Below are 25,171 nucleotides of genomic sequence, written 5' to 3'. Positions count from 1 at the left end.
TTGGCTTTATTATTATTAATTTTATTTTTTTACAATTTTAAATTTAAACTTATTATTTATTCTGCACAATTTTTAATAAAATACACTACTTTTTTTTTTTTATCAAAATATTATTTATAAAAAAATTAAAATTAATATTTGGGTAAATTGCTTTTCTAGTCTCGTAATTGGATTCTCTTATCATTTTATTCCCGTAAGTGGAGTCTGTCGCAAACTAGTCCTCCGACGAGCCATGCGAGCATGTCCGGCGCCGTAGGACGAAAATAACAAAAACATTTCACTTATGAAACTAGTTTGCGACATGCTCTACTTACGAGACTAAAATGATAATGGGTCTGTTGGAAGATTAAAAAAACAGTTTACCCTTAATATTTTATATCAAATTACAGCCAACAAATTTTATTATTTATTTATTTTTATTTAATTAGTTTGGACTTTGGAGCTGTTTTTACAACAACAACAACAACAACAATAATAATAATAATAATAATAATAATAATAATAATAATAATAATACTTTTTTTTGTCCTACTATAATATTGTTATTGATTTTTATGTTGATATTTTAATATTAATTATCATATCAAAACGTAATATAAATAAAAAAGACAAATATATATTTATGAGTCTCTTGTAATATCAATACAATGACATTTGTAGAGTAAATTATACAAATATAAAAATATTTTTAATGTCAAGTACAATAACACAAAAATTAAATACAATTTTGCAGCGGGACGGAGGTAATAATATTACTATAAATCATAGGGTTACTTTTTATAAATTAAAATAGTTATTTGTGAGGAAATTTTTTTAAATACTATAATTAGAGTTGTTAAACGAACCGAGTCGTTCGTGAACTCAGCTCGGTTCGGTTCGGTTAAAGCTCGTTCGCGAACATTAACGAGCCGAGCTGAACAAAATAAACAGGCTCGTTTGGTTAACGAACGAGTCCGAACTTTGTTTGCAAACGCTCGTTTAAATAATATAATTTATTATAAATATTATATATACATAAATTTTTTTTATAATTTATATATAAATTTAAAAAAATAAGACAAACGAGCTCGAATGAACTTAATCGAGCCGAACACGAACACGAGCTCAAACAACAAAAATTCTTAACAAGCCGAGCTCGAACACTACAAACGAGCTCAAAAGCTTAACGAACGAACACGAGCCTTGCTCGCGAATGTTAACGAACACTTAAAATTTGGCTCGACTCGGCTCGAATCGTTAACCGCCCTAACTATAATGTAAGGGTTTGCCACTTGTGTTAGAATTTATATTTTTATAATTCAAACTATTATATTTCTTAAAAATATATCTGAAAATACTTTTTTTTCCAAACCCGAAAGTGATATAAATTTTTTAAAAATAATTTTGAAATTTATATTTTATAATTTAAAATTTTAACATTGTGTATTGTGTTAAAATTTATATTATCATGTAAAGTAATAAATATATTGAAGTGTTTAATATTAGAGTATTTATAAATAAATTGTTGATAAATTTAATGAAGAGCGATAAAGAGTAATAACATACGAAAAATTATTATTTTTAAATGCATCAGAAAGGATGACTTTTTTTTATTTTTTTTTAATATGTAAGAGTAATAGAGAAAGAACTATCAAGTCAATTCTAAATATCTTATTATGTTTTATTATAAATGTGTTTCAATTTTTGCTTGAAATTCTGTCTTACATAATTTATTAAAATAATCTTCGAATTATAATATTATCCTAATTCCTTCAAAATAAACGTATTCTCTTAGTATTATTTTATTTTGTCTAAAAGAAAATGATTAATAATATCTAATTATGCTATTATTACACAGGATTTTACTTAAGTTAATGCTATAATAATTAGAGCGGTAAACCGAATAAATAATTCACAAATTTTGGTTCAGTTCGATTCGTTAGAACTTGTTAAAAACTCGTTTGTTAAGCTAAATGAACCGAACACAAATATAAAGTTTGGTCGTTATATTTACGAATGAGTTCGAGTTTGTTTGCAATCGCTCAACGATATTTATTAACAAATTAAATTAATATTTATATTTAATAAGTATATATATTTTTATAAATATTATAGTTAATTCTTAATTTTTATTTAAAATTATAAAGAAAAATTATAATTATTATTAATTAAATTTATTTTTTAAAATAAATAAAAAATAAAATAAAAAAGTTTTCTTAATGAATCTAGTCGAACCAAACACGAAAAAAAAATTAAATTAAATGAAGGGAGTTCAAACAAAAATTTCAGTTTGTACTTTTTAATGAATGAAGAAGAGCCGAGTTCGAGTTCGAGTTCTTACCGAACCGAATTCAAACATGATAAATTCAACTCAGTTCGAATCGTTTACACCTTTAGTAATAATGCATAGTGAATATGCGATTAAGTTGAATATAATAATACTCTTTCCGTCTCAAACACAATGTAACATTTGACTTCGACACAAAAATTTAAGTAATTAGTATTAAGTATTAAGTACGATAATTTAATAATTATGTGATGTAATAAAAGATAAATATATATATATATATTTGGGGACATGATATGATAAGGTATGAGTAAGAAATTATATATATTTAATTACTTTCAAAGTTATAAATATTGTAAAATGTTTGACATGTATAAAAAAAAAATTAAAAATAAAAAAAAAATTGTTGGAATGGAAAAAATATTATTTATCATAATCAAAATGCACCATTAATAAATAAAATATAAAATATTATTTGATGCATTTATACAAAAACACAAACATATTATTCGAAATTTCCAATAATTACCACATGATGCCTAGAATATTTCACAACATAAATTTGAGTTCTCCAATGGAGATGGTCTAGACTCTAGGGTTTGTTCTTCTCGGTCCAAATCTAAGCCCAATGATCTACCGATATTGACGATGCCCATTACATTTTACAGTTTCTCGAGGGAATCGGCCCGCCGCTGCCGAAACTGCTATCCGTCGCTTGGTTTTGGTCGCTGGACGTGAGCGGAAACTGTGTCGCTTCCAATTCCGTCAGATTCGACTTCAGGTGAACGCGTCTGAATTTATTCCGAGGTAGGAATTCTTCGTGTGGTTCAATTTTGTTGTGAAATATTCGAACCAGATTTATCAATAATATTTTATTTATCTTCCTTTTTTTTTTTTTTTTTTTTTTCAATCTGTGCTATTTGTTTGCGTATTTCGTCCACTGTTTTTCTCGGAATATTTCGTAACGTGTGATGATTCGCCTGGTGAGTTTCGGGGTTCAGATGTGATATCTAAGCGGAGATCAGTAGTTTGTGATCTTGAGCGGATTTTACTTTGATTTGTTAGCTGAATCTTTTTTTAACCTAAATTATCTGTTCCTTGGTAAGTATTGTCATTCGCGTGCAATGGATTGCTGTTCCTGTGAATAAAAATTTAGGTTAATTTTGAACAGATTGCTGATCTGTTTCAAATGGTTGTTTAATTTATTAAAAAATGATATGTAGAGGTTAATTTTGGCTTCTCAATTCTTTCAAGGTGAGATTGATTTGTTCATGAACTGGAACTTAAGTCATATTCTTTGAATAATGAAGAAGGGTGAAGAAATGAAATAAAAAAAAATGAAAATATGCAAGAAGATTGGAGTAGATTTCCAGTATTACATTCGATACTTTTACCGTAAAAAAAGAAAATAAAATTCATTAAATAAATATGATCAAGGGTGTAGAAGTGAAATGAAATAAAAAAAATGATGATATACATGAAGATTGGATTATATTTCTAGCATTGCATTTTATACCTTTAGCGTAAAATAAAAATTGCCTATGTGCTTGGCGATATCATTTTTATACTAATGAACAATTTGTTTGTCGAATTTATCTCATACATGTAAATTGGATACTCAGAGGAATGTTTCTTCTCATTTTGTTTTGGTAATTCGTCGTCTACCCTGTAATGATTCTGCGCTTCAATTCCTGTGTAATAAGGAATGAGTTGTGTTTACTCATACAAACTTGTTTTCCATCCCTATTTGTCGTCATGGGTCCATGTATAATAACATATTTTTCTTCTAAAATATTTGGTTCGTGATAATATAATGTTTGATCCCGGCGTATTGTAACTACTGGTTTCTACCTTCTTCTAGCTTGTGGATATCTATACTGATATAGTTTTGATTTTGTTAAGTATCTATACTTTTATAATAAGATGGCCCTTAATGCGACAGCCGGTAATTAACTTCAATTAATCTCATCCGTGAATCAACCTTACATTCGGTAGAATTATGGTAATCCACGCCAAACGGTTGTACTTTTCAATGTTCAATATCTAACTCAGGTTTAAGATATAACAAGCCAAACCATTTTTGCCATTTGTACACATTGGAATTTAATGCCTAGTAATCAAGTAACTATCTTCGACCGTTTATAACCTATCTCACTTGATCAATCTGCTTTGATTTTGCTAATAGTGCGATTACCGATCAGTGTCTATTATAATCTGTTTGATCCATATTCAATGTCCAAAATTTTGTGATTCGATTGAGATCATTTTTCATTTGCTGTACTGAAATGATTTCTTATTAGAACACAAACAGGCTTGTACCAATGGCTGGGAGAAATCGGATGCCCCGCCGTCCTGATAATTATCGAACTGTCCATGAAGATCCGCGTCTGATTAGGGCACCAATGCCCCACCCACCCTACCCCCGAGCACTAGAGGAAGAACTCGAACTCCAGCAAAGGGACATTCAGAGACTTCTTGCTGACAACAGACACGTAATTGACGACAATGTGATGCTTCAGAGGAACTTGACTGCCGTGAAAGACGAAATCCACCGACTAAATCAAGCGATTCCTAAAATGCACGCCGACAGAGAGGCGCACAAGAGGGAGCTTATGGATAGAACGCTGAAACTCGAGGCTGACCTTCGGGCTATGGATGCTTTGAGATCCGACGCCGTCCAATTACGCGCGGAAGCTCAGAATCTGAAGTCGCAAAGGCAGGAATTGTCGTCGCAGGTTCAAAATCTCGGTAAGGACATCAGTAAGCTGCAAACTGAGAACAAGATTATTGCTTCTTTGAAAAGTGACATTGATAAGAACAGTAAAGAGCTCCTCGACGCCAGGTATGAATTAATAGTGAAAAAATCAATCATATTTCTGATAAAGCCATTGACAATTTCGTCCACACTTTAAGGAGAGTCTTCGAATATGAGAAGAAAGGGAATGAAGAGATCGTGGAGCAGAATCGACAACTGGAGAATACCATCGTTGCCATGGCTCGAGAACTCGAAAAGTTACGGTCTGGATTGATCAGTGCTGACTCAAGGGCCCGGGGTACGCAATTTTCTCGCTTTTTCATTTGGGTAAATTGCATGATACCCAGTGTGTTTAAGTATAAATGCACGCATTTTATTTATTGCATGAAATATTTTTATAAAAATTAAAGTATACACAAAACACTATTTACAAAACACTATTTTCAATGATATTTGGTTGCGAAGACAGACTTAATTATGCAAGTTTTAAAGTAATAAAAGAAGTAAAATGTTTTAAATAACATTATTCGAATAAACTAATTAATTAATTAATTAATCTTTCATTTTGTAAATTCTTTGTAAAGATTAAATAATTGTTAGTCTAAAAAAAACTATTAAATGAGTGGTTTATAAAGTAGTTAGTTATTTATTTTATTGAAAAAAAAAATACTATTTAAGTTATTTTACCATTTCTACTTATATAATTAGATTTGTTTTTACGTGCTTTTTTACATACTATTTCAATTTAATACAAGGTGTTTCATATATAAATAAAATATGAGATATTATATATATCATAAAAAAAAAAAAAAAAATCTTTACACATTTATGCAGGTGTTGGCGGGTATCCAATGGCTAATAGAAGCCCCGAAACACTGTATCCAGTCCCGGTTTCAGGTCCCGGTCCAGGTCCTTACGGCGACGTATACATTCCCCGATCCTGGGGGCCGTACGATCAACTCGGCCCTCCGCGACATTGAGCCTCGACTATCATGTAATTAAGCACCATAGTTATATATATATATGTTGTCTGAAAACTCAGCCACAATAATGAGAAATGGTTATTCGAAGGTTGGTGCATTGTCGTTTTTTGGGCGCGAAAACCGTATTATTTGGCAATGCCCAAAACCTTTTGCGTTTACTTTGTAGGATTGCGATATTTTCGCACGATTTGATATTATTACAATAGGTGGTTGCTAATATTTATTACAATACACATTCCGGATTTATGGCTTAATATTATTCGAAAAAATATATACATATTATGTATGTAGTATAGGGGAGGTGGCATAGTAGGATTTGCCAAACCTATTTATTTATTATGTACTATGACTATTTAGAGTTGATTTTGCCAAATTTCTTGATCAATTATGTTCCTCTTTTCTACTTTCGGTTTATTATTATTATTATTATTATTTAATAATTTTGGTTTTATTTATTTGTGTAGTAATATATATTGAAAATAAGAAGGCAAGGATATAATGTTATTAAACACACTATGTATAATTGTATCATTTAGATGATAGACCGTACAAGTAAATTGTCCACCCAATATAGCATATCAATTTTGTACATTCAATTCGATTCAAATTGTGACCTAACCAAAAATAAGTATTACTTCCTCCGTCGTTCAATTGTGTGATCATTTCACCGGACACGAGTTTTAAGAAAAATATGTAAAAATAAAAATTTTTACTTTTTTTGATAAAAAAAAGTGGTATTTTTTTACTAAAAAAGAAAACGGAAATAAATTTGGATTACAATAGATTTGAATGATTGAGGGAGTACTATATTTTACGATAATTTTATTTAATTTTTACTATTCATAATTTTTTTTAACACATACGTATTAAATTAAAATTTTATTTTTATATTACATTAAAAATTAATTTTATATTTAAAAGATTAAATCAATTTTTATTTATATTACATCAAATTAAAAATTTCGAAAAAACAACTAATTAATTCATCACAAACAATTATACTATTTGTTGGGACCAAAAAAATTAATTATAATAAAATACTTCACTGTGTTTTGATTAATTAGTTCATCACCAAGCTAGTTATTAAAAATATTCAAAATTTTACTATTAAAATTTAAGTATATCTCAACAACTTCAAAATAAATTAGTAAAGAAAAATTGTTTACTAAAGTAATACTCCCTTCGTCCCAAAATTATAGTCTTAATTGGATTGGATACGAAATTTAAGGAATATTGATATTATATTAGTAGTTGGTAAAAAAACGTGGATAAAAGACTTTTTTGCCCTTGTAAAAGTATTAGTGTAAAAAACAGTGGCAATTGTGTAATAAAAATAAAAAATTAGGGATAGTTTTATGGTGATATTGTTATTTATGAAAATAAGACTACTGTTTAGGAACGGACAAAAATGGTAAACAAAGACTATTATATTAGGACAGAAGGAGTATTTCTTTTATCCCATTTTTTTTTGTCTATTTTCCTTTTACGTAGATATGAGAATTTAGGTAAAATACAATTAGTGAATAATTAAAAACATATTAATAAAAATAATTGTTATATAATATAAATAATTATAAATTAAAATTTAAAATTTAAAATTAATTTAATTAATACTAAAAAAATATTAATTATAAAATTTAAAATATAATCAGAATGTATAATTATTTTTTTCTATAAAATAAAGATAAATAAAATATAACAAACATAAATAAAAATAATGGATTAAAAAATGGACAATGAGTATAAAAGAACACAAAACAAATATATACTTCATCCGTCTCATATCTATATAGCAATTTGCTTTTTGCAAGTTTTAGAAATATTAATATTATATTGGAATAAAATAGAAATAAAGGTAAAAAGACTAAATTACCTCTATTAGTATTGTATGATATAAAGATAATGTAATATATTATAAATTTGAAGGATATTTGTATTGTTAGATAGATGGTACAATTGCTAAAAATGAAATGAATATTTTGTTATAAGACGGACCAAAATAAAAAAATTAATAGATGAGTAAGGGACGGAAGAAATATTTGTTTAGTGGAGGTTTCCTTTGATTTTGTATTTTGTTTTTAACACTAATTTAAATGTAATATTTTTTGAGTGAAAAATAATAGTTCTATATTTTACTGGAATAGTAAAGATTTACATAGTAAAAAATAAATAATAATTATAACAAATATAAAGATATTTTTAATATTAAGTAAAATAACACAAAAAGTAAATAACATCTTTAGAATCGAATGAAAGAAGTATTTTTTTTTATATAAAATATTTCATAAAATATTACTCACTCTATAATATTTAATCTATCAACTCTTTCTATTTCTGTTCATTCCGCATCATTTGTTATTTTATTGTTTTGCAAATATAACTATATATTTTAAATTTCATGATGTATAAATTTTTTGTTTGAAGTAAATTATTTAATCATTTTAATTTTAATTTATCATTATTTTTACTAATATATTTCTTAACTATTTACTAATTAATCGGCATGTAAAATTTCCCGTCTAAATAAAAAGAAATATCTATCTATTAGGCTGTGTTTGTTTGGGGGTTTGGATTTTAAGTTGGGATTTTAATAGTAAAATTTTTGAATTTGAATAGTAGTACGATGTGATATAAATAGGTGTTGATGTGATGTTTTGAATGTAAAATTGATTTTTAGTATAATATAAAAAATAAAAAATAGGTGTTTGATTTGATATTTTTTTTTTAAAAAAATGGGATAAAATAGTAAAAATCTAATTCATTCCCCCAAACAAACACACCCCCAGAGCACTGTGCTATTTTTGTTTTCTATCTTCACTCAAGACTCCGATTATTAATAACTCGTCTTTAATTTTACTTTTTTTAAGTATGTCATTAGTTACCACATTTATTTCTGGTTTTAGTTAATCATGATTTTAAACTAAAAGTAACATATTATTTATTAATTAATTAAAGTATTTTCTTAAACTTGATAAGCCAAACTGAATTTACTTTCCATTTATAAATTGGACTATATTATACTCTCCGTCCCATATCTATATATCAATTTGTTTTTTTGCACGAAGTTTTAGAAATATTAGTATTAGTAGAAATAAAGGTAAAAAGACTAAATTAACCCTATTAGTATTGCATGATATAAAGGTGATGACATTTGTGTAATATATTGTAAATTAGAAGGGTATTTGTAATGTTAGGTAGATAGTACAATTACTAAAAAAAAAAAACGGATACTTTGTTATGGGACGAACCAAAATGAAAAAATGGATAGATTGTTAAGGGACGGAGGAAATATTAGTGTTTTAAGAAAAAGAATAAATAATTTATTTGAGCTAAACTCATTAAACATTTTTTTTAGTATCTCGACTAACTTCATCAAGATTTTTTTCAAAAAAAAAAAAAATTAAGTGAAAAAAAATCAAAATGTAAACGAATATGATCAAAATCTTGGCAAAATAGATATACAATAACTCAAATATATAAACATATAGAGCTAAAATTTATATCAGTGTTAGCTTTGTACTCCCTCCGTCCAATGGAATATGGGTGTATTACTGTAGACACGAAAATTTAGGTAAAATATAATTAGTAAGTAATTAAGAAGTGTATTAGTAAAAATAATTATTATTTAGTAAAAATAATTATAGATTAAAATTAAGATAAGTAAATAATTTAATTAAAATTAAAAAAATTTAAAATTTAAAATTTAAAATGCGATTAAAGTCCATAATTATATTTTCAAAAATAGAAATGACAAATTATGCGGAACGGACGAAAATAGAAAATATGGACAAATTATGTGGGAGGGAGGGAGTATATCATACTGATCAATTTTAACATACAGACTCTATTTACATAAATTGTTTTTATATTATTACGTGTGTCCCAATTTAATATACTCTCTCCTACCCTTATTTATTTATTCCTTTGTTTTTTACACAAATTTTAAGAATATTAATATTATATTGAGATATAGTATAAATAAAATCGAAAATATTATAATAACTTTATCAGTACCGTGTGATATAAATATAATGATATTTGTGTAATATATTGTAAGTTTTAAAAATATATTTAATGTTTGTAGAAATTATAGTTACTAAAAAAATAAATGAATATTTTGTTACGGGACATACCAAAATAAAAAAATTGATTGATTGTTAAGAGAATGAGGAAATATATTTTTTTCTGTACTAAATTAAAAAATAGTACTCTCCCCGTCCCATATCTATATATTCATTTGATTTTTGCACAGAGTTTTAGAAATAATAATATTATATTGAGATAAAATAAAAATAAAAATAAAAAGATTAAATTAACCCTATTAGTATTGTATAATATAAAGATAATGATATTTGTATAATATATTATAAATTGAAAGGATATTTGTAATGTTAGATAGAAAGTACAATTACTAAAAAATGAAATCGATGTTTTGTTATGAGACGAACAAAAATGAAAAAATAGATAGATTGTTAAGGACGGATGAAGTAATATTTTATTAATTAATAAAAACATATAAGATAGATATTTTTGATATTTTTATTTTTACAATTAAGAAAAATATATTTATAAAAATAAAAATATTAATATATAAATTAATTTTATTATAATAAAATTAATATTTTTTAAAATAAGAGAAAAATAATAATAATAAAAAAATATATTTTATTAGAAAAATAAAGTACTCCCTCAATTCCATATTTAGATATTCATTTGCTTTTTGCACAGAGTTTTAAAAATATTAGTATTATATTATAATATAATAGAAATAAAATAAAAATGATTAAAATAATTTTGTTAGTATTATGTGATATAAATGTAATAATTTACGTAATATATTATAAATTATAAAAATATTTGTAATATTAGATAGATAGTACAATTATTAAAAATAAAAAATATTTTATTATGAAACATACTAAAATAAAAAAAATGAAATGTTAATCAATAGTATACCTCCTCTTATATGAGGTGGAGTGAGTCTGGGAGTCATTTTTAACGTGTTTGAAGGGTCTGTTGATAATTCGATTATTTTTTAAAAAATATATTTTTATTAAATATAAAATATTTTATTATTTTTTAAAAATTTAAAATTTTGCAACTAGGCCGTGTATAAATACAGCTGCATGGCTTCCCGACCTTCATCACTCATCAATGGCGGAAGAAGGCTTACCACAATCCCCAAGCCCTAACCGCGCCAAAGCACTCGATCAATACCTCAACCGTTTCTACTTCTTCCTCCTCCTCATTCCGATCACCATAGCCACCGCCTTCCTCTCCCTCGATTCAATTCCCTGGAATTTCTCCTATTTCGAATCGATTTGCTACCTGCTCATGGTTGTCCTCGCCGCGAATTTCCTAACCAGGTGCAGGTCGCCGGCGACCTACCTCGTCGATTACGCGCTCTTCAATCCTCCTCAGCACCTCCGCGTCCCCTTCGCAACCGTCGTGGAGCACGCAAAACTCCTATTCGCCGACGAACCGGAGCCGGCGAAGTTCCAGTTGAAGCTACTTTCCCGCTCCGGCATAGGCGAACAGACCTGTGTTCCGCCGTCGATCTGGTACATTCCGCCGCGCCCTAGCCTCCGATTAGCCGGAGAAGAAGCAGAGCTCATCGTCTTCTCCTGCGTCGAATCGCTCCTCCGGAAGACGCAGATCCATCCGAGAGAAATCGATATACTCATCGCCAATTGCAGCCTCTACTGCCCCGTGCCGTCCATAACCGCCATGGTTATCAACAAATACAAGCTCAGAAGCAACGTCAAGAGCTTCAACCTCTCGGGGATGGGATGCAGCGCCGGACTCATATCCATAGATCTCGCGAACGACCTCCTCCGCACAAATCCAAATTCAAATGCGGTGGTAATCAGCACAGAGATTCTCAGCAATTCGTTCTATCTAGGTAAGGAACGATCGATGCTCCTCCCGAACACCTTATTCCGAATGGGCGGCGCTGCCGTGCTGCTCTCCAACAAACCTTCCGAACGCCGCCGCGCCAAGTACAAGCTCCTCCACCTCGTCCGAACGCACAGAGGCGCCGACGACAGATCCTACGGATGCATATCGTACGAAGAGGATCCCCAAGGCTACGCCGGAATAAAACTCAACCTAGATCTGATGAAAGTCGCCGGCGACGCGCTGAAATCGAACATTACTCGCCTCGCTCCGCTCGTCCTCCCGTTCTCGGAGAAGCTCCGGTACGCTCAATCCCTAATTTTGCACAAATTCGCAACCGCGAATGCGAAGGTATACTCGCCGGACTTCAAAAAGGCGTTCGACCATTTCTGCATCCACGCCGGCGGGAGAGCGGTGATCGATTCGCTGCAGAAGAAGATGGATCTGACGGCGGAGAACGTGGAGGCGTCGAGGTCGACGCTGCACCGATTTGGCAATACGTCGTCGTCTTCGGTGTGGTACGAGTTGAGCTATATTGAGTCGAAGGGGAGGATGAAGGGCGGGGATCGAGTGTGGCAGATTGCATTCGGGAGCGGGTTTAAGTGCAACAGCGCCGTCTGGATCTGCAATCGGACGGTCACAATTCCGGTCGAGGGACCATGGGCCGATTGCATTGATAACTATCCGGTTCATATTCCGGAGGTTATCAATATTTAATTAATTAATTAGTTATGAACAATAATTGAAAATAATACTCCCACTTTCCCTGGATTGAAAGTCTGTGTTAGTGGAGACGCCTAACGAGTACATAATTAAAAATAATTATTTTATAATATAAATAATTATAAATTAACATTAAGATAAATTTAATTAAAATTTAAATTAAAAAATTTAAAATAAAATTAAAATATTTAATATTTTTTAGAAAATAAAAGTGATATAAAATGTGTGACAGAGAGAAATAACAACGTGAACCCGTGGGATATAAAATGTTACCTCATATAGGATATACTCAAGAGCAAATGTAGTAAAGTAAATTTATGGTGTGATTGTTTGTTGAAAATTTACATGTGTCACTGCATGCGGGGTGATGACATGTCTACTGGTGCCATGTCAGCAATGGCTAATCAGTGTGATAAGTCTGACATTAGATAATTATTTTAACAAAAAAAAATTTATTTACGAAACTATTTTCAAATAGAATTCATTTAAAATTTTAAAATAATAAAAGAGGTCGAGACTAAAAAACTATTTACTCTAAATTGATTACACCTAACCCAAGTTAATGGCTTTCTCTAAACTTTTCACTCTAAGTTCATTGGACAATGCTTTAAGCCCAATAAACAATCCCTCGGCCCATTAAGCTACATTTCTGAGGCCCAAGTATCATAATCATATGCAAGCCCATATTTTATTCAATTTTGGATCAACTCTAAAAAATATAAATATTACTCCCCTTTCGCCACCTAAAAATATGTTCAAAACTTTTAGACACGGGTTTCAATACGAGGGTGTATATTTGAAAAGGTTTCAATAATAATAAAAAAAATTGAATAAATTAGGGAAAATGAAACAAATAAGAAAAAATTCATTAAAACGAGAATTCTTAAATTTTTTTATTAATTTAAAATTATATTTATATTTTGCATTATTATATTAATATTAAAAATATCATTAGTATTGCCGGCAGATGAAATATTATTTTAAAACATAATAACTTTAATATAAATTTTATAATATTTCAATAGTACATTTAAAAAATGTAAAAATAAAATAAATAAAAATTATTTCCTTTTCAAATTTCAATTCTATAATTCAGACATTAAAATATATACTCCTCCGAAATAAAAATTATATAAAAATGTTTTCATTTTTCCTATGCCAAACACATGTGAAATCAGAGAAAAAATCATTTATATTTAAATCTTAATTTCATTTGACTTAAACAAAAAAATAAAATGAAAACATTTTCATTTATGTTCTCCACTCCGTACCAAACATACAAAGCAGTTGGTGTGTAGTGTATTTTAACCAATTTTGATAATTAATTTAGAAAGTATTTTGTTGTCAATGTTTTGGTTCTACAAATATTTACATTATGATTATGTACCAAAGTCAGTGTTACATTTTCTTAATAATATACAGAAAAGAAGAACCTGAAACTAGTACGGTACAACACAAATCAACACACAAACGACGCTTCAATAGCAAGCCGACACGTGTCCACCATCTAGAATCATCCAGACTCACCGCACGATTCCGGTGCCTTACCCGAACCACCACCGCCGCCGGACTCATCGGAAAACTCCAGGGCGCCAATTTCAAGCACCGACGACGGAGAATCTCGTCTGGACGATGACTTCTCCGGTAAGCCGTGTTTGGCCTTCATCTTCTCCCCAATTTCAAACTTCTTCAAAAGGTACGCATTCGAGGCCTCCTCCGCCGTCGTAAAAGTCCCCAGCCAAACACGCCTCTTCTCGAACGGATCTCTAATCTCCGCCGCGTACTTGCCGTACTTCCGCCGCCGCACGCCGACGAACCTCCGCCGCACCGAATTCTTCCCAAATTTCTGCAAAAACACCTCGTGGACTATCCTCTTCGGCTCCTTCCTCTCCGCGTCGGATTCGTCGGAAGATGAGTCTGTAGCGTCCGGATCGGAGTACGAAATCCTCAATTTCTTCGCCGGAATTTCCATCAACAAGAGAGAGAGAGAATCGATTCGATCGACACAAAAATCGTTTAATTGGATAGAGACGAACAAAACCAATTTCGGAATAATAAATATAAATATAAAATATTAATATAAATTTACAGTTTTTTGCAGTGCGTGAAATGAGCAGAGTGACAGTGACTTCTGTGGTTATTTAAAGCATTTTTATCATTACGAGGTCCTGGGCTTCGTGACCTGGGACGTTTACACCGTTGATTGAGTCGGTTCTGCCGTGCGATGGACTGTGGGTTCTGAAGTCCCGGAGCTTGTAGGATTTGGGCAGTTTTGTGGGGAGATTTTTTGGGTTTTCACGCTTGGACTGAAGCCATGAACGAAGAATATACTGTTGGAATATTAATGGGTTTAGATTTAAATTTTGAAGTTCTTCTGGACTACTGTGAAATAATTTTTATGAACCCTAATGGGTCGATTGATAATTTTTTGGGCTTCTGAATTATTTAATATCTTTGGGTCCTTTGGGCCTGCTTAAGCCTGATGACAAGTTTTGGCTCGCTTGTACTTTTATTTTATTTTAATTTATTTTTTAGATTTCTATCCAATGTCTTTTTTTTTTCTTTATTTTATCTTTTAATTTAAATAAAATAAAATAAAATTCAAAACGACATAGAAAATTTTTGTTCATGTTTTAAAGTTTAATATTGTTTTAGGGTGATTTTGAATTGGTTAAAAAAAATGCAAAAGTAAAAGATTTTAAACTGTTCTGTTGTTAATTATGGTTTTAAGCATTTTCTTGACTAATTTAGTTTGCTCAAAAATAAGTTTTAGCATATGAATTTAATTAATCACGTCTTTGAAGTGATTATAATATTGAGAAATAGATTAATTCTATTGTATTTTCAAATTGATTTTCAATTAAACCCAATACACGAATCAAATAGGCTACGAACTAAGCTCGTTAACAACTTGATTCGGCTAAAATTATTCTTTCTGTAAATGATCCGAGCTCGAGCTTGGCATATGGGTAGTTTAATTGAGCTTTTTAGTGAAAATATATATTTTTTATATCAAAATTAATATTTATTAATAAAGTTTGAATGTTTTATATAATAAATTATGAATAAAATTAAATATATTTCCTTTATATATTAAAAATATAAAAAATTATTATATAAAATTCAAGCTGAATTCGAGCCACTATTATGGTCGAACTCTTAACAAGCCGTGCTGAGCCTATACTGTTAACAAGTTCGAATCCAGCTTGAATAACCGATACTCGAAATCGCTCAGCACTTTTAACAAATCTATTTCCAATGTACAATCTCACTTTTAATTTGAGTGCACTACTTTAATATCAGTTGTAAACAATTCCATAAATTCCGAAGAAGATTAAGGATGTGTTTGTTTTGTGAAATAGTTTTAAAAAATAATTTTTACTTGTAATATTGAGAAATTGTATAGACAATATAAAATGTTAGTTTTTTTTTTTTTTTTTTTTTGGCAAAAACAAACAAACCATAAAAGTGCCAACTTTCTATTAACACATGTACTGCGTGTAACAAATATGTATTATTATGTAATTAGAGGAAATCAAATTTCAGGTGTACCAAACATTACTACTTTCAGAAATATAAATTTTATGATAAATGTGGTTTGGCCGTTTTAAATTTTTACACTGGTTTTTACTATTTAATTTTACATCTAAAATAATATATATATATATGTATATTTTTTAGTAAAATTGATTTTTAATATAATATAAAAAAAATAAAAAATGGGTGTTTGATTTGATATTTTTAGGGGAAAAAATTTGTGTGAATAGTAGAAATTCACACAAATCCTTAAAACAAACACAACCTTAAATGGATAGTATATGTCACTATTTGCGTATTTCTCTAAAATTATTTTGTTAAAATAATAATTAAATAGTATCTATAATTTTCTGTTTCTATTTAAATTGGTGTAATAGATATATTAATTTGGTTGTGTCTGTTTTTTATTTAAAATAAAAAATAATATCACTTGAGTTTTAATAAAAGTATACTCTCTCCCTCTATAAGGGTCAAATTTACTTTTGCATCATTGTATTAACATGAAAAAAATCAATATACTTTTATAATTTGTTTTTGTATAAACGTCATTCTATTAGTATTATAAGATACCAATGAAAGTATTTTTGCAATTTTTTCTTAATTTATACCACGTTTTGATATAATAATTAATATTCAAATATCAACACGCAAAAAATAAATGAGACCCTTAGAGCCGAACGAAGGTAGTATTATTTTGATTTATGAAACTATTGTATTAAAATACTTCATCCATCTCATTTATCGTGTTCACATTTCTATTTTCGTATGTCTCACTTATTTTGTCACTCTTTTTTTGGAAAAGAATTATACACTTTAATCACATATTAAAAATTTAAATTATAATTTTTTTAATTATAAATAATTTTTTATCTTAATTTAAAATTATTTTATTATAAGATAATTATTTTTAATAATACATTCATAATTATTTATTAATTATACTCCTCATAAGTTATCGTATTTATAGTAAATAGAACACCGTAATCGAGACGGAGAGAGTATCAATTATTCAACTGATAACACTATGCATAATACATATAATATTATTTTTTTATTTTTTATTTTAACTTATCTAATAAAGAATGACTTTTGTATAAAATAAATTTGTGAGTGTAAAGTCAAAAAATCATAAATTCAAACTTCCGACTCCTCAATATAACATGTACGTCAATCATTCTTGATTGTCTCAAACCAGAAAAATAAAATAAAACTGTTGTTTTCTTATAAAATATCAAATGAAATTACTATACAAAATATTATATCAAAATAGAAAACAAATAAAAAAATAGATAAAATATCTACATTAATCTCTTATAATACTAATATAACAATATAAAAAATTATATAAATATAAAAATATTTATAATATTAAGTAGAAGAAGCAAAATATAAATATAACTCTCGACGGAGGAATATATAATTTATCTATCTCAAAATTTTTGCTATATTTGATTTTATTATATTTTTTCAGATAGTATAATTTTAATTTTTTTCTATTTTATTTATTTTTAAAATAATTTTATAAATTAAATTTAGAGGGACAAAAAAGAAAAATTAAATATAAATTTGAGATATTTTGAATTAATAATAATAATAATAACTGAAATTAAGATAATATAATATTCTTAATTTTCAGTTATAAAATAAATAAATAAAATATAATAATGAATTTTAAAATATAGAAACATTTTCTTTAGCAGCTCTTTTTGTATTTTATTATTATGAACTTTCAATACTTTAAAAAATATATTATTTCTCACAAAATATTATATTACCTCCATCAAAATATAGAAATATATGTTTATTTTTCGATTATAATTTTAAAAATAATGATATTTTAATTTGTTGGAGTAGAAACCCAAGTCCCACATTGGAAGTTGTGAAAAAAATTACACATCATATAAGTCTCAAGTAAACTCCACTAGTATGAGGCATTTTGTAGAATATCCAAAAACAAATCTGTGCGGGCTCAGCCCAAAGCGGACAATATCATACTAGTGTTGAGTTGGCCCAGTCCCAACAGTGGTATTAGAGCCCGGTTAGATGGTGGAGTGGACTGGGTGGCATTGGACATTGGTTGTGGTGGTGGTGGGCTCGCCCTCGGTCGAAAGTCTCCTGGCGGTGTTGGGTCGGTCCCGATTGAGGTGGTCAGGCAGCGGGTCCTTTTGTGATAGGCGGTACAGGGAGGGATGGGCTCGCCCTCGGTCGAAAGTCTCCTGGCGGTGTTGGGTCGGTCCCGATTGAGGTGGTCAGGCAGCGGGTCCTTTTTTGATAGGCCTGCGTATTTTAGATCATTGTGATCGAACTAGTCATGTGGTATATTGGAACTGCGAAGGGCACTGGAAAAAGATCAGGGTTCAGCAATCGCGGCGGATGAGATATCCAATACGCTGATTCTGAGCGTCAGCAGTCCAATGGAGTTATGGATTTTGCTCTCAGCAGCGTCATTCCACTTATGCAGTGATTCGGTAATCATGAAATCCTATACTGCAGGTAATTTTGGTGTTGTTTATCTTGCAGATGATGAGACACTTAAAGTTGTAGGTAAATGGATGGTTCGAATCGGAACACCAAATGGTCGGGAGTGGAGACTGAATGACGTGAGACATGTCATGGGTCTAAAACGGAATCTGATTTCCGTGGGACAATTGGATGAGGTAGGTTACTCGACAGTTTTTGAAACTAAGTCGTGGCAGGTAACTCAATGATCCATTGTGGTGGCCCAAGGGAGAAGAGATAGAACTCTTTACATGACGAAAAGCATGCAAGACGGAACCAGTTCCGTGGCCATAAATAATGACATAAATTTATGGCATTCTCGTCTCGGACACATGAGCGATAAGGGGATAGGGAAGCTCATGTCAAATGGAAGATTGTCAGGAGTCAAGTCCGTCAATATTGGAGTGTGCGAGGACTGTATCTTTAGGAAGCAACGAAATGTGGCGTTCTCAAAGGGTGAGAAAGACTTGGAAAAGGAAATGTTGGAGTTGCTTCATACGGACCTGCGGGAACCAACTTTTGTATCGACCCTTTGAAGCTCACAGTACTACCCCGTGGTCATTGACGACGTTACAAGGGAAGTATGAGTATATTTTCTTAAGTGTAATTATGATGCTTTTGATATATTTAGGAGGTGGAAAGCACGTGCAGTGGGAGTAGTGAGCCGATTTATGAGCAATCCTGATAGACAATCTAAGGTGGTGACTTTAGATGAATTGAGGTTGTGTTCAACCTCAATGGGCCTCGATGAGTGAAGAATGAGGTTTGGCGTTGTCATTGCAAATGAAGTAAAATGTTGAAGTTGAAGATGTAATCAGTCTTCAAGTGAGAGATTGTTGAGATATGAAGCCTGATTATATCCTAAAATTTAGGGATATAATTTGGATATTATATTCTAAATTTTAGAGATAGGATTTTGATACTATTGGCATAGACTTAGGCTATAAATATCCATATGTTCTCACTTTAACATGTATTTGCGTACTTTATAGTAAAATTCCTGGCTTGGCAGCGCTTCCAGACATAAATCATTGTGATCAAACTAGGTTACCAAATTCTTGTATTCTGTGTCGATCCGGCCAAGTCAACATGGTGCTGATCTGACATGTCAGCATATGCTATATGAGCAATCAACATATGTTTATACATATATCGACATGTGTTGTGTTATAAGATAACACATGTTGAGTTATAATATAATGTATATTGTATTATAAATCTATGAAATATGTATAAATATAAGCTGGTCATTCTTTGTAACTTATGTTGATCCGGTCAAATCGGTACTATGTTGACTTAACCGGATCAACAACTGATCTATGTCCGTAAAAGTAATAATGTGATAATAAAATATTAATATTTATATATAATGAGATATTTTTGAAATAATTACTTTGTAATTGAACCATTCAAATAAAAATATGTATACTTTATTTTGTAACGGAACGAAAAGAGTATCAAATTACTATAAACACAAACCAAAACACACCCATAAGGTTTATTCTTTTATTATTATTATTATTATTATTATTATTATTATTGTTGTTGTTTTGGTTGTATAATTTTGGATTATGGACATAAAATTGACGAACCGAGAAATTTTTTTTTTTATAAATATGCACTTAAGTTATTATTTAAATAAAGAAATCAAATTCCCATGTGTAGGCATTTTAAAAGTTTTGGTTGTTAGTTCTTAAAAAATATGAAAATATTATTAAAATGTTTATTTTATTAACTTTTCAAATATTTATGAAGAAAATAATATATTTATATATCATGAACAATTTGTAGTGTGTTGTGTAATATTTTGTGAAAATTGTGTTTGTTTGTTTGGTTGTTTTTTTTTTTTATTTGAGAAAATTTGATTTTAGTTTGATATTAAAATAGTATTTGATAAAATATTTTGTAAAATAAAAATATATAAGTATATATTTAAAAAAATGCAAAATTCAAACGGTTAATAAACTTTTGCCAAATAAACAAAACCTTCAATTATCTATTTAAATAACAATTTAATATAATAATTTATAAACAAAAATAACATATTTAAATGGAAATAACAAGGATTATATAATAAAAGTTTTGAAAAATAAAAATATTAGAGCCATATATTATACATAGGGCCCTTTCACCTTGTTGAAAACGGGCCTTCAATATACATACGTACCTAACCTAACTATAAATTTTAAATGAAATTATTAGTTACATTACGTAGCGACGTGGGGGGTGGGGTGGCACATTATTAAGAAATAATATTATTTAATAAATATAGTTTTCAATAAAAATGTGTTATTTAAAATTTTTAAATCAAAATCAAATTTAACTTTTGAGTATCTTTCCTCATTTTTATTATCTAAACTCTATATTTTTTATAATTTTTTATAATATATACTCCCTCCGTTCACTTACAATATTTACGTATTTCTATTTTGGTACGTTCAATTACAAAGTTAACATTTTATTAAATACCCTATTTTTTTTTCACAAAATACCCTTACTTTACATCACATCATTACTTTTACACAAAAAGAAAAATAAGGGCAAAAATATCATTACACTACATTTAACTACTCACTATAATTAAAATATTATTATTTCTTAAACACCGCGCCAAAAGTAAATATAAATTTTGTAAGTGGACGGATGGAGTATATTTTTACAAAACATTACTTCATAATTTTCATATATATATATATATATATCCATTATTGTTAGCATATTTAATATTCAAGATCATATCAAATATTAATTAAAATTAAAATTTTTTAACACAATTCAATTTGAAAAGAAACACATCCTATATTAATACTGTTTCTGTCCCAATTTTGTGTCAATAATAATTATATATAGATACGAGAATTTAGGTAAAATCTAATTAATACTTAATTAAAAAAATATTAATAAAAATAATTATTGTATAATAAAAATAATTATAAATTAAAATTAAAATAATTAAATAATTTAATTAAATTTAAATAATTATAAATTTTAAAATATAATTAAAATATATAATCATATTTTTTTTAAAAAAAAATAATAATAAATTAAATAAAATAGACCGAAATTAAAAATATAAATATTTTACGTATAACATAGAGAATATAATTAATTAACACGTTAGCTTACGTGTTGGTCCGCAATTATTAAAATGTCGTGTAACGCCATTCTACTCTAGTTTGGTTTGGTCCACACCTCCAATCCAACTATCAATATAATTAAATTAATTTCGATATTATTAGAAAAAAATATTAAAATAATAGTTCTCCCTCCGACCCACTCACGTACCGTGACATTGTAGACACAGTATTTTATGAGAGGTATAATTAGTAAATAATTAAAAATGTATTAGTGAAAATAATTATCTTATAATATAAATAATTATAAATTAAGATTAAGATAACTAATTAGTTTAATTAAAAATTTTTAAAAAATAAAATTAAAAAGTTTAAAATGAGATTAAAATGTGTAATTATTTTCCAAAAAAAGAAATTGACATAGTATATGGGACAGACAGAAACGACAATATGAATATGGTACTGGGACGGAGGGAGTAATAATTATAATTTCTGTTTTTTTATAATAAAAAATTACAAGAAAGTAATGTAATCTAGCTTTTTGTTTTTCTTTTATAAAAAAAAAGAGCAGATGATATTTTTGATAACATAAAAAAATAATAATTATAAATTTGGACGACGAATGAATAATTACATTTTTTTAATTATTTGATAGGAAGAGTCGTGTTTTTATAAACAATTTGTTTGACTGTATATTGAAATTAATTTGAAATAGAGTGTTGATTTAATATTTTATTTAAATTTATTTTGATTTGATAATTTATAAAAATTATAATTATTGTTTTTTAAAAATCATATGAAGTGAATAGTGTAAATTTGTATATGAAATTGTAAACAAATATAAATTATAAACAAACTCAAAATATCAAAATTATTTTACACATTTTCATTAACAAATAAAATATTATTTTTTTTATTTAAAAAGTATATGAATATTAAGTTGAGACAAAAGTATCTATTTAGGGCGTGCTTGGCAATTAGCTGTTAGCTGATTCAATTAGCTGATAGCTGTTAGTTGATTCAATTAGCTGGTTTGACTAGCTGATTCGATTAGCTGTTTGTATTAAAAATGTTTGGTAAAACAACTGTTTGATATTAGCTTTTTATACGTAAAATTATAATTAAAGACATTTCTATTTTATTATTGTTTTTAATATATTCAATTATATTCTTTTGAGTTTAGAATATTTAAATTTTTTTGTTATTAGTTATTGAAACTTGTAAAAGTGTTATAAATGTATTTATTTTTATTACAGTTAGATTTAAAAAATAATATATTTTTATTAAAATATATAAATAGTTTTTTTTCATTGAAAATGATGTAAAATATAAAATAATAAATTTTTTGTGTATATATTTATTATGTTAGTTATCGATTAGTTCATTATATTTGTAATTTTTAATAAATTTAATTTATTTTTAGTATAAAATTTATATAATATAATTTTAATAAAAAAATAAATTATTAATATTTATATTTTTTATTTTATGTTGATTTTAATAAATTTATATATTTAAAATTAAAATAATTTTTATATAAAAATTAATTATTTTAAATTTATAAAAATAAAATTATAATATAATAAAATATTCTAATATAATTAATAAATAATCAAAATATATTTATTTGTGTAAAATGTATAATAAATTTTTAAGGGCATATAAGGAATAAAAAAAAAAATTTACAGAGAAAGCTATTTCAAAACGCTTGGTAAGTTAGCTTTTCAGAAATTAGCTTTTTGGGTCCAAAAAGCTATTCCAAAAGGCTAATTTACCAAATACCTAAATTAGCTTTTTGACTGATCAAACAGCTAAAAGCTCTTTAAAAAGTTATTTGTCAAACACCTCCTAAATATCATCTCTGTCTGAGTTGAAAATTATCTATTTTGTCAATTTCGCTTGTCCAAATTAAATGTATCTATTTTTTTTAGTAAAAATATTTTCAAATTAAATATTAAAATACACATTACTTTATTGTTTTTATTCTTTTAGTCTCACTAATGCCCATGAGTGAAATAAACTTTACACTATACTATTACAATATATATTTATAAAATACTGATATATCTAAATTTACATATAAAAATCAAATAGATACTTTTGACTTCGACAAAAAAAATATATATAACTGACAAACATAATGATGATAATAATATTATTATTATCAAACATCAAATAGATCGCACGCAACAGACATATAACATATCATAGACAGAATCAGGACTTAAGATAAAATCAAAATCAGAAAAAGAAAAAAAAAAAAAAAAGGCTAGAAACTATAGAAAAAATTTCAAAATTGGGAGATCTCCGGGTATATCCTAGGTTGAATGTACCCGGATAATCGCGGGTTGGTTATATCTACGGCATAAGAAAAGTAGGCTCTGATACCATGTTAAAAATTTTGGAGGAAAATAATGAGATTGTCTTATTGATCATCAAAATAAGGAGCTTATATATAGACAATACAAAACAGGCTCGATAGACTCAAATCTAAGTAATCTAATCTATAAATAAGATCAAATCTAGATATAAATCTACTAAATTTAAAACTGAATATCAAAAATATCTCAACATCCCCCCTCAAACTCAAGTGGTATAACAAAAACCAACTTGAGTTTGATGAAAAATTTGAATATAAACGCAAAAAGAAAACATAAATAAAACTAGCAGTTGACTCTCCACGCACCGGAGCAAAAAATGAGATGACTCTCACCAAGGTCGAAAACGATATGAAACGAAATGACTCTCTACCGGAGCAAAAAACGAGATGACTCCACCGAAGCTGAAAACAATATGACTCCACCGGAACCGAAAACGACATGACTCCACCGAAGCCGAACACGAGATGACTCTCCACCGGAGCCGAAAACGAGATGACTCAACTGGAGTCGAAAACGAGATGACTCAACTGGAGCCGAAAACGACATGACTCAACTGGAGCCGAAAACGACATGACTCTACCGGAGCCGTCGAAAACGACATGACTCCACTTGAACCGAAAACCACATGACTCCACCGGAGCAAAAAACCACATAACTCCACTGGAGGCGAAAACGAGATGACTCCACCGGAGCTGAAAACGACGTGACTCCACCACCGGAGCCGAAAACGACAGCACTCCACCGGAGCCGAAAGTGAGATGATTCCATCGGAGCAAAAAACGAGATGACTCTTCACTAGAGTCAAATTCGAGATAACTCTCCACCATAGCCTAAAATGAGATGAGTCCACCGGAGCCGAAAAGGAGATGACTCCACCGGAGCCGAAAATAGATAGATTGCAACACCAAACAGATCGCGCACGCAGGCAACAGACAAGCAGCGGACATATGACAGATCGCAGACAGAATCAGGACTCAAGATAAAATCAAAATCAGAAAAAAAAAAAAAAAAAAAAAAAGGGGCTAGAAACTATAGAAAAAATTTCAAAATTGGGAGAT

General features: G+C 28.6%; 3 protein-coding genes across 4 annotated transcripts; 2 read left to right on the top strand and 1 right to left on the bottom strand.

The window, feature by feature from the left end:
- Positions 1 to 2,828: 2,828 nt before the first annotated feature.
- LOC127264169 (protein FLX-like 3) lies at positions 2,829 to 6,091 on the top strand. 2 transcript variants are annotated; one of them, XM_051293596.1, is made up of 4 exons: positions 2,829 to 3,073; positions 4,578 to 5,108; positions 5,180 to 5,319; positions 5,856 to 6,091. In XM_051293596.1, exons 2-4 carry the CDS (start codon positions 4,588 to 4,590, stop codon positions 5,999 to 6,001), a joined length of 807 nt encoding a protein of 268 aa, XP_051149553.1. In that variant the 5' UTR covers positions 2,829 to 3,073; positions 4,578 to 4,587; the 3' UTR covers positions 6,002 to 6,091. The 2 variants fall into 2 exon arrangements, with proteins under 2 accessions (XP_051149553.1, XP_051149552.1); XM_051293595.1 differs by having other exon boundaries at positions 4,567 to 5,108.
- Positions 6,092 to 11,103: 5,012 nt separating this feature from the next.
- LOC127263379 (3-ketoacyl-CoA synthase 6-like) lies at positions 11,104 to 12,734 on the top strand. The gene has a single exon (XM_051292370.1). It carries the CDS (start codon positions 11,159 to 11,161, stop codon positions 12,614 to 12,616), a length of 1,458 nt encoding a protein of 485 aa, XP_051148327.1. The 5' UTR covers positions 11,104 to 11,158; the 3' UTR covers positions 12,617 to 12,734.
- Positions 12,735 to 13,947: 1,213 nt separating this feature from the next.
- Positions 13,948 to 14,674, bottom strand: LOC127263761 (ethylene-responsive transcription factor CRF3-like). The gene has a single exon (XM_051292964.1). It carries the CDS (start codon positions 14,592 to 14,594, stop codon positions 14,136 to 14,138), a length of 459 nt encoding a protein of 152 aa, XP_051148921.1. The 5' UTR covers positions 14,595 to 14,674; the 3' UTR covers positions 13,948 to 14,135.
- Between the last annotated feature and the right edge of the window lie 10,497 nt (positions 14,675 to 25,171).

Source organism: Andrographis paniculata, unplaced genomic scaffold (genome assembly GCF_009805555.1).
Source record: "Andrographis paniculata isolate CXL003 unplaced genomic scaffold, ASM980555v1 Contig69END, whole genome shotgun sequence".
Lineage (NCBI taxonomy): Eukaryota > Viridiplantae > Streptophyta > Magnoliopsida > Lamiales > Acanthaceae > Andrographis > Andrographis paniculata.
The sequence above is the reverse complement of the archived record's forward strand: the minus strand, read 5'-3'. Positions and strand labels throughout refer to the sequence as shown.

Bases quoted from the DNA above. Each gene is read 5' to 3' on its own strand.
- LOC127264169 (XM_051293596.1), top strand. From the start codon at position 4,588: ATGGCTGGGAGAAATCGGATGCCCCGCCGTCCTGATAATTATCGAACT. The intron at 5,109-5,179 runs GTATGAATTAAT...CCACACTTTAAG, and splicing joins AAAGAGCTCCTCGACGCCAG to GAGAGTCTTCGAATATGAGA. The intron at 5,320-5,855 runs GTACGCAATTTT...ACATTTATGCAG, and splicing joins TGCTGACTCAAGGGCCCGGG to GTGTTGGCGGGTATCCAATG.
- LOC127263379 (XM_051292370.1), top strand. From the start codon at position 11,159: ATGGCGGAAGAAGGCTTACCACAATCCCCAAGCCCTAACCGCGCCAAA.
- LOC127263761 (XM_051292964.1), bottom strand. From the start codon at position 14,594: ATGGAAATTCCGGCGAAGAAATTGAGGATTTCGTACTCCGATCCGGAC.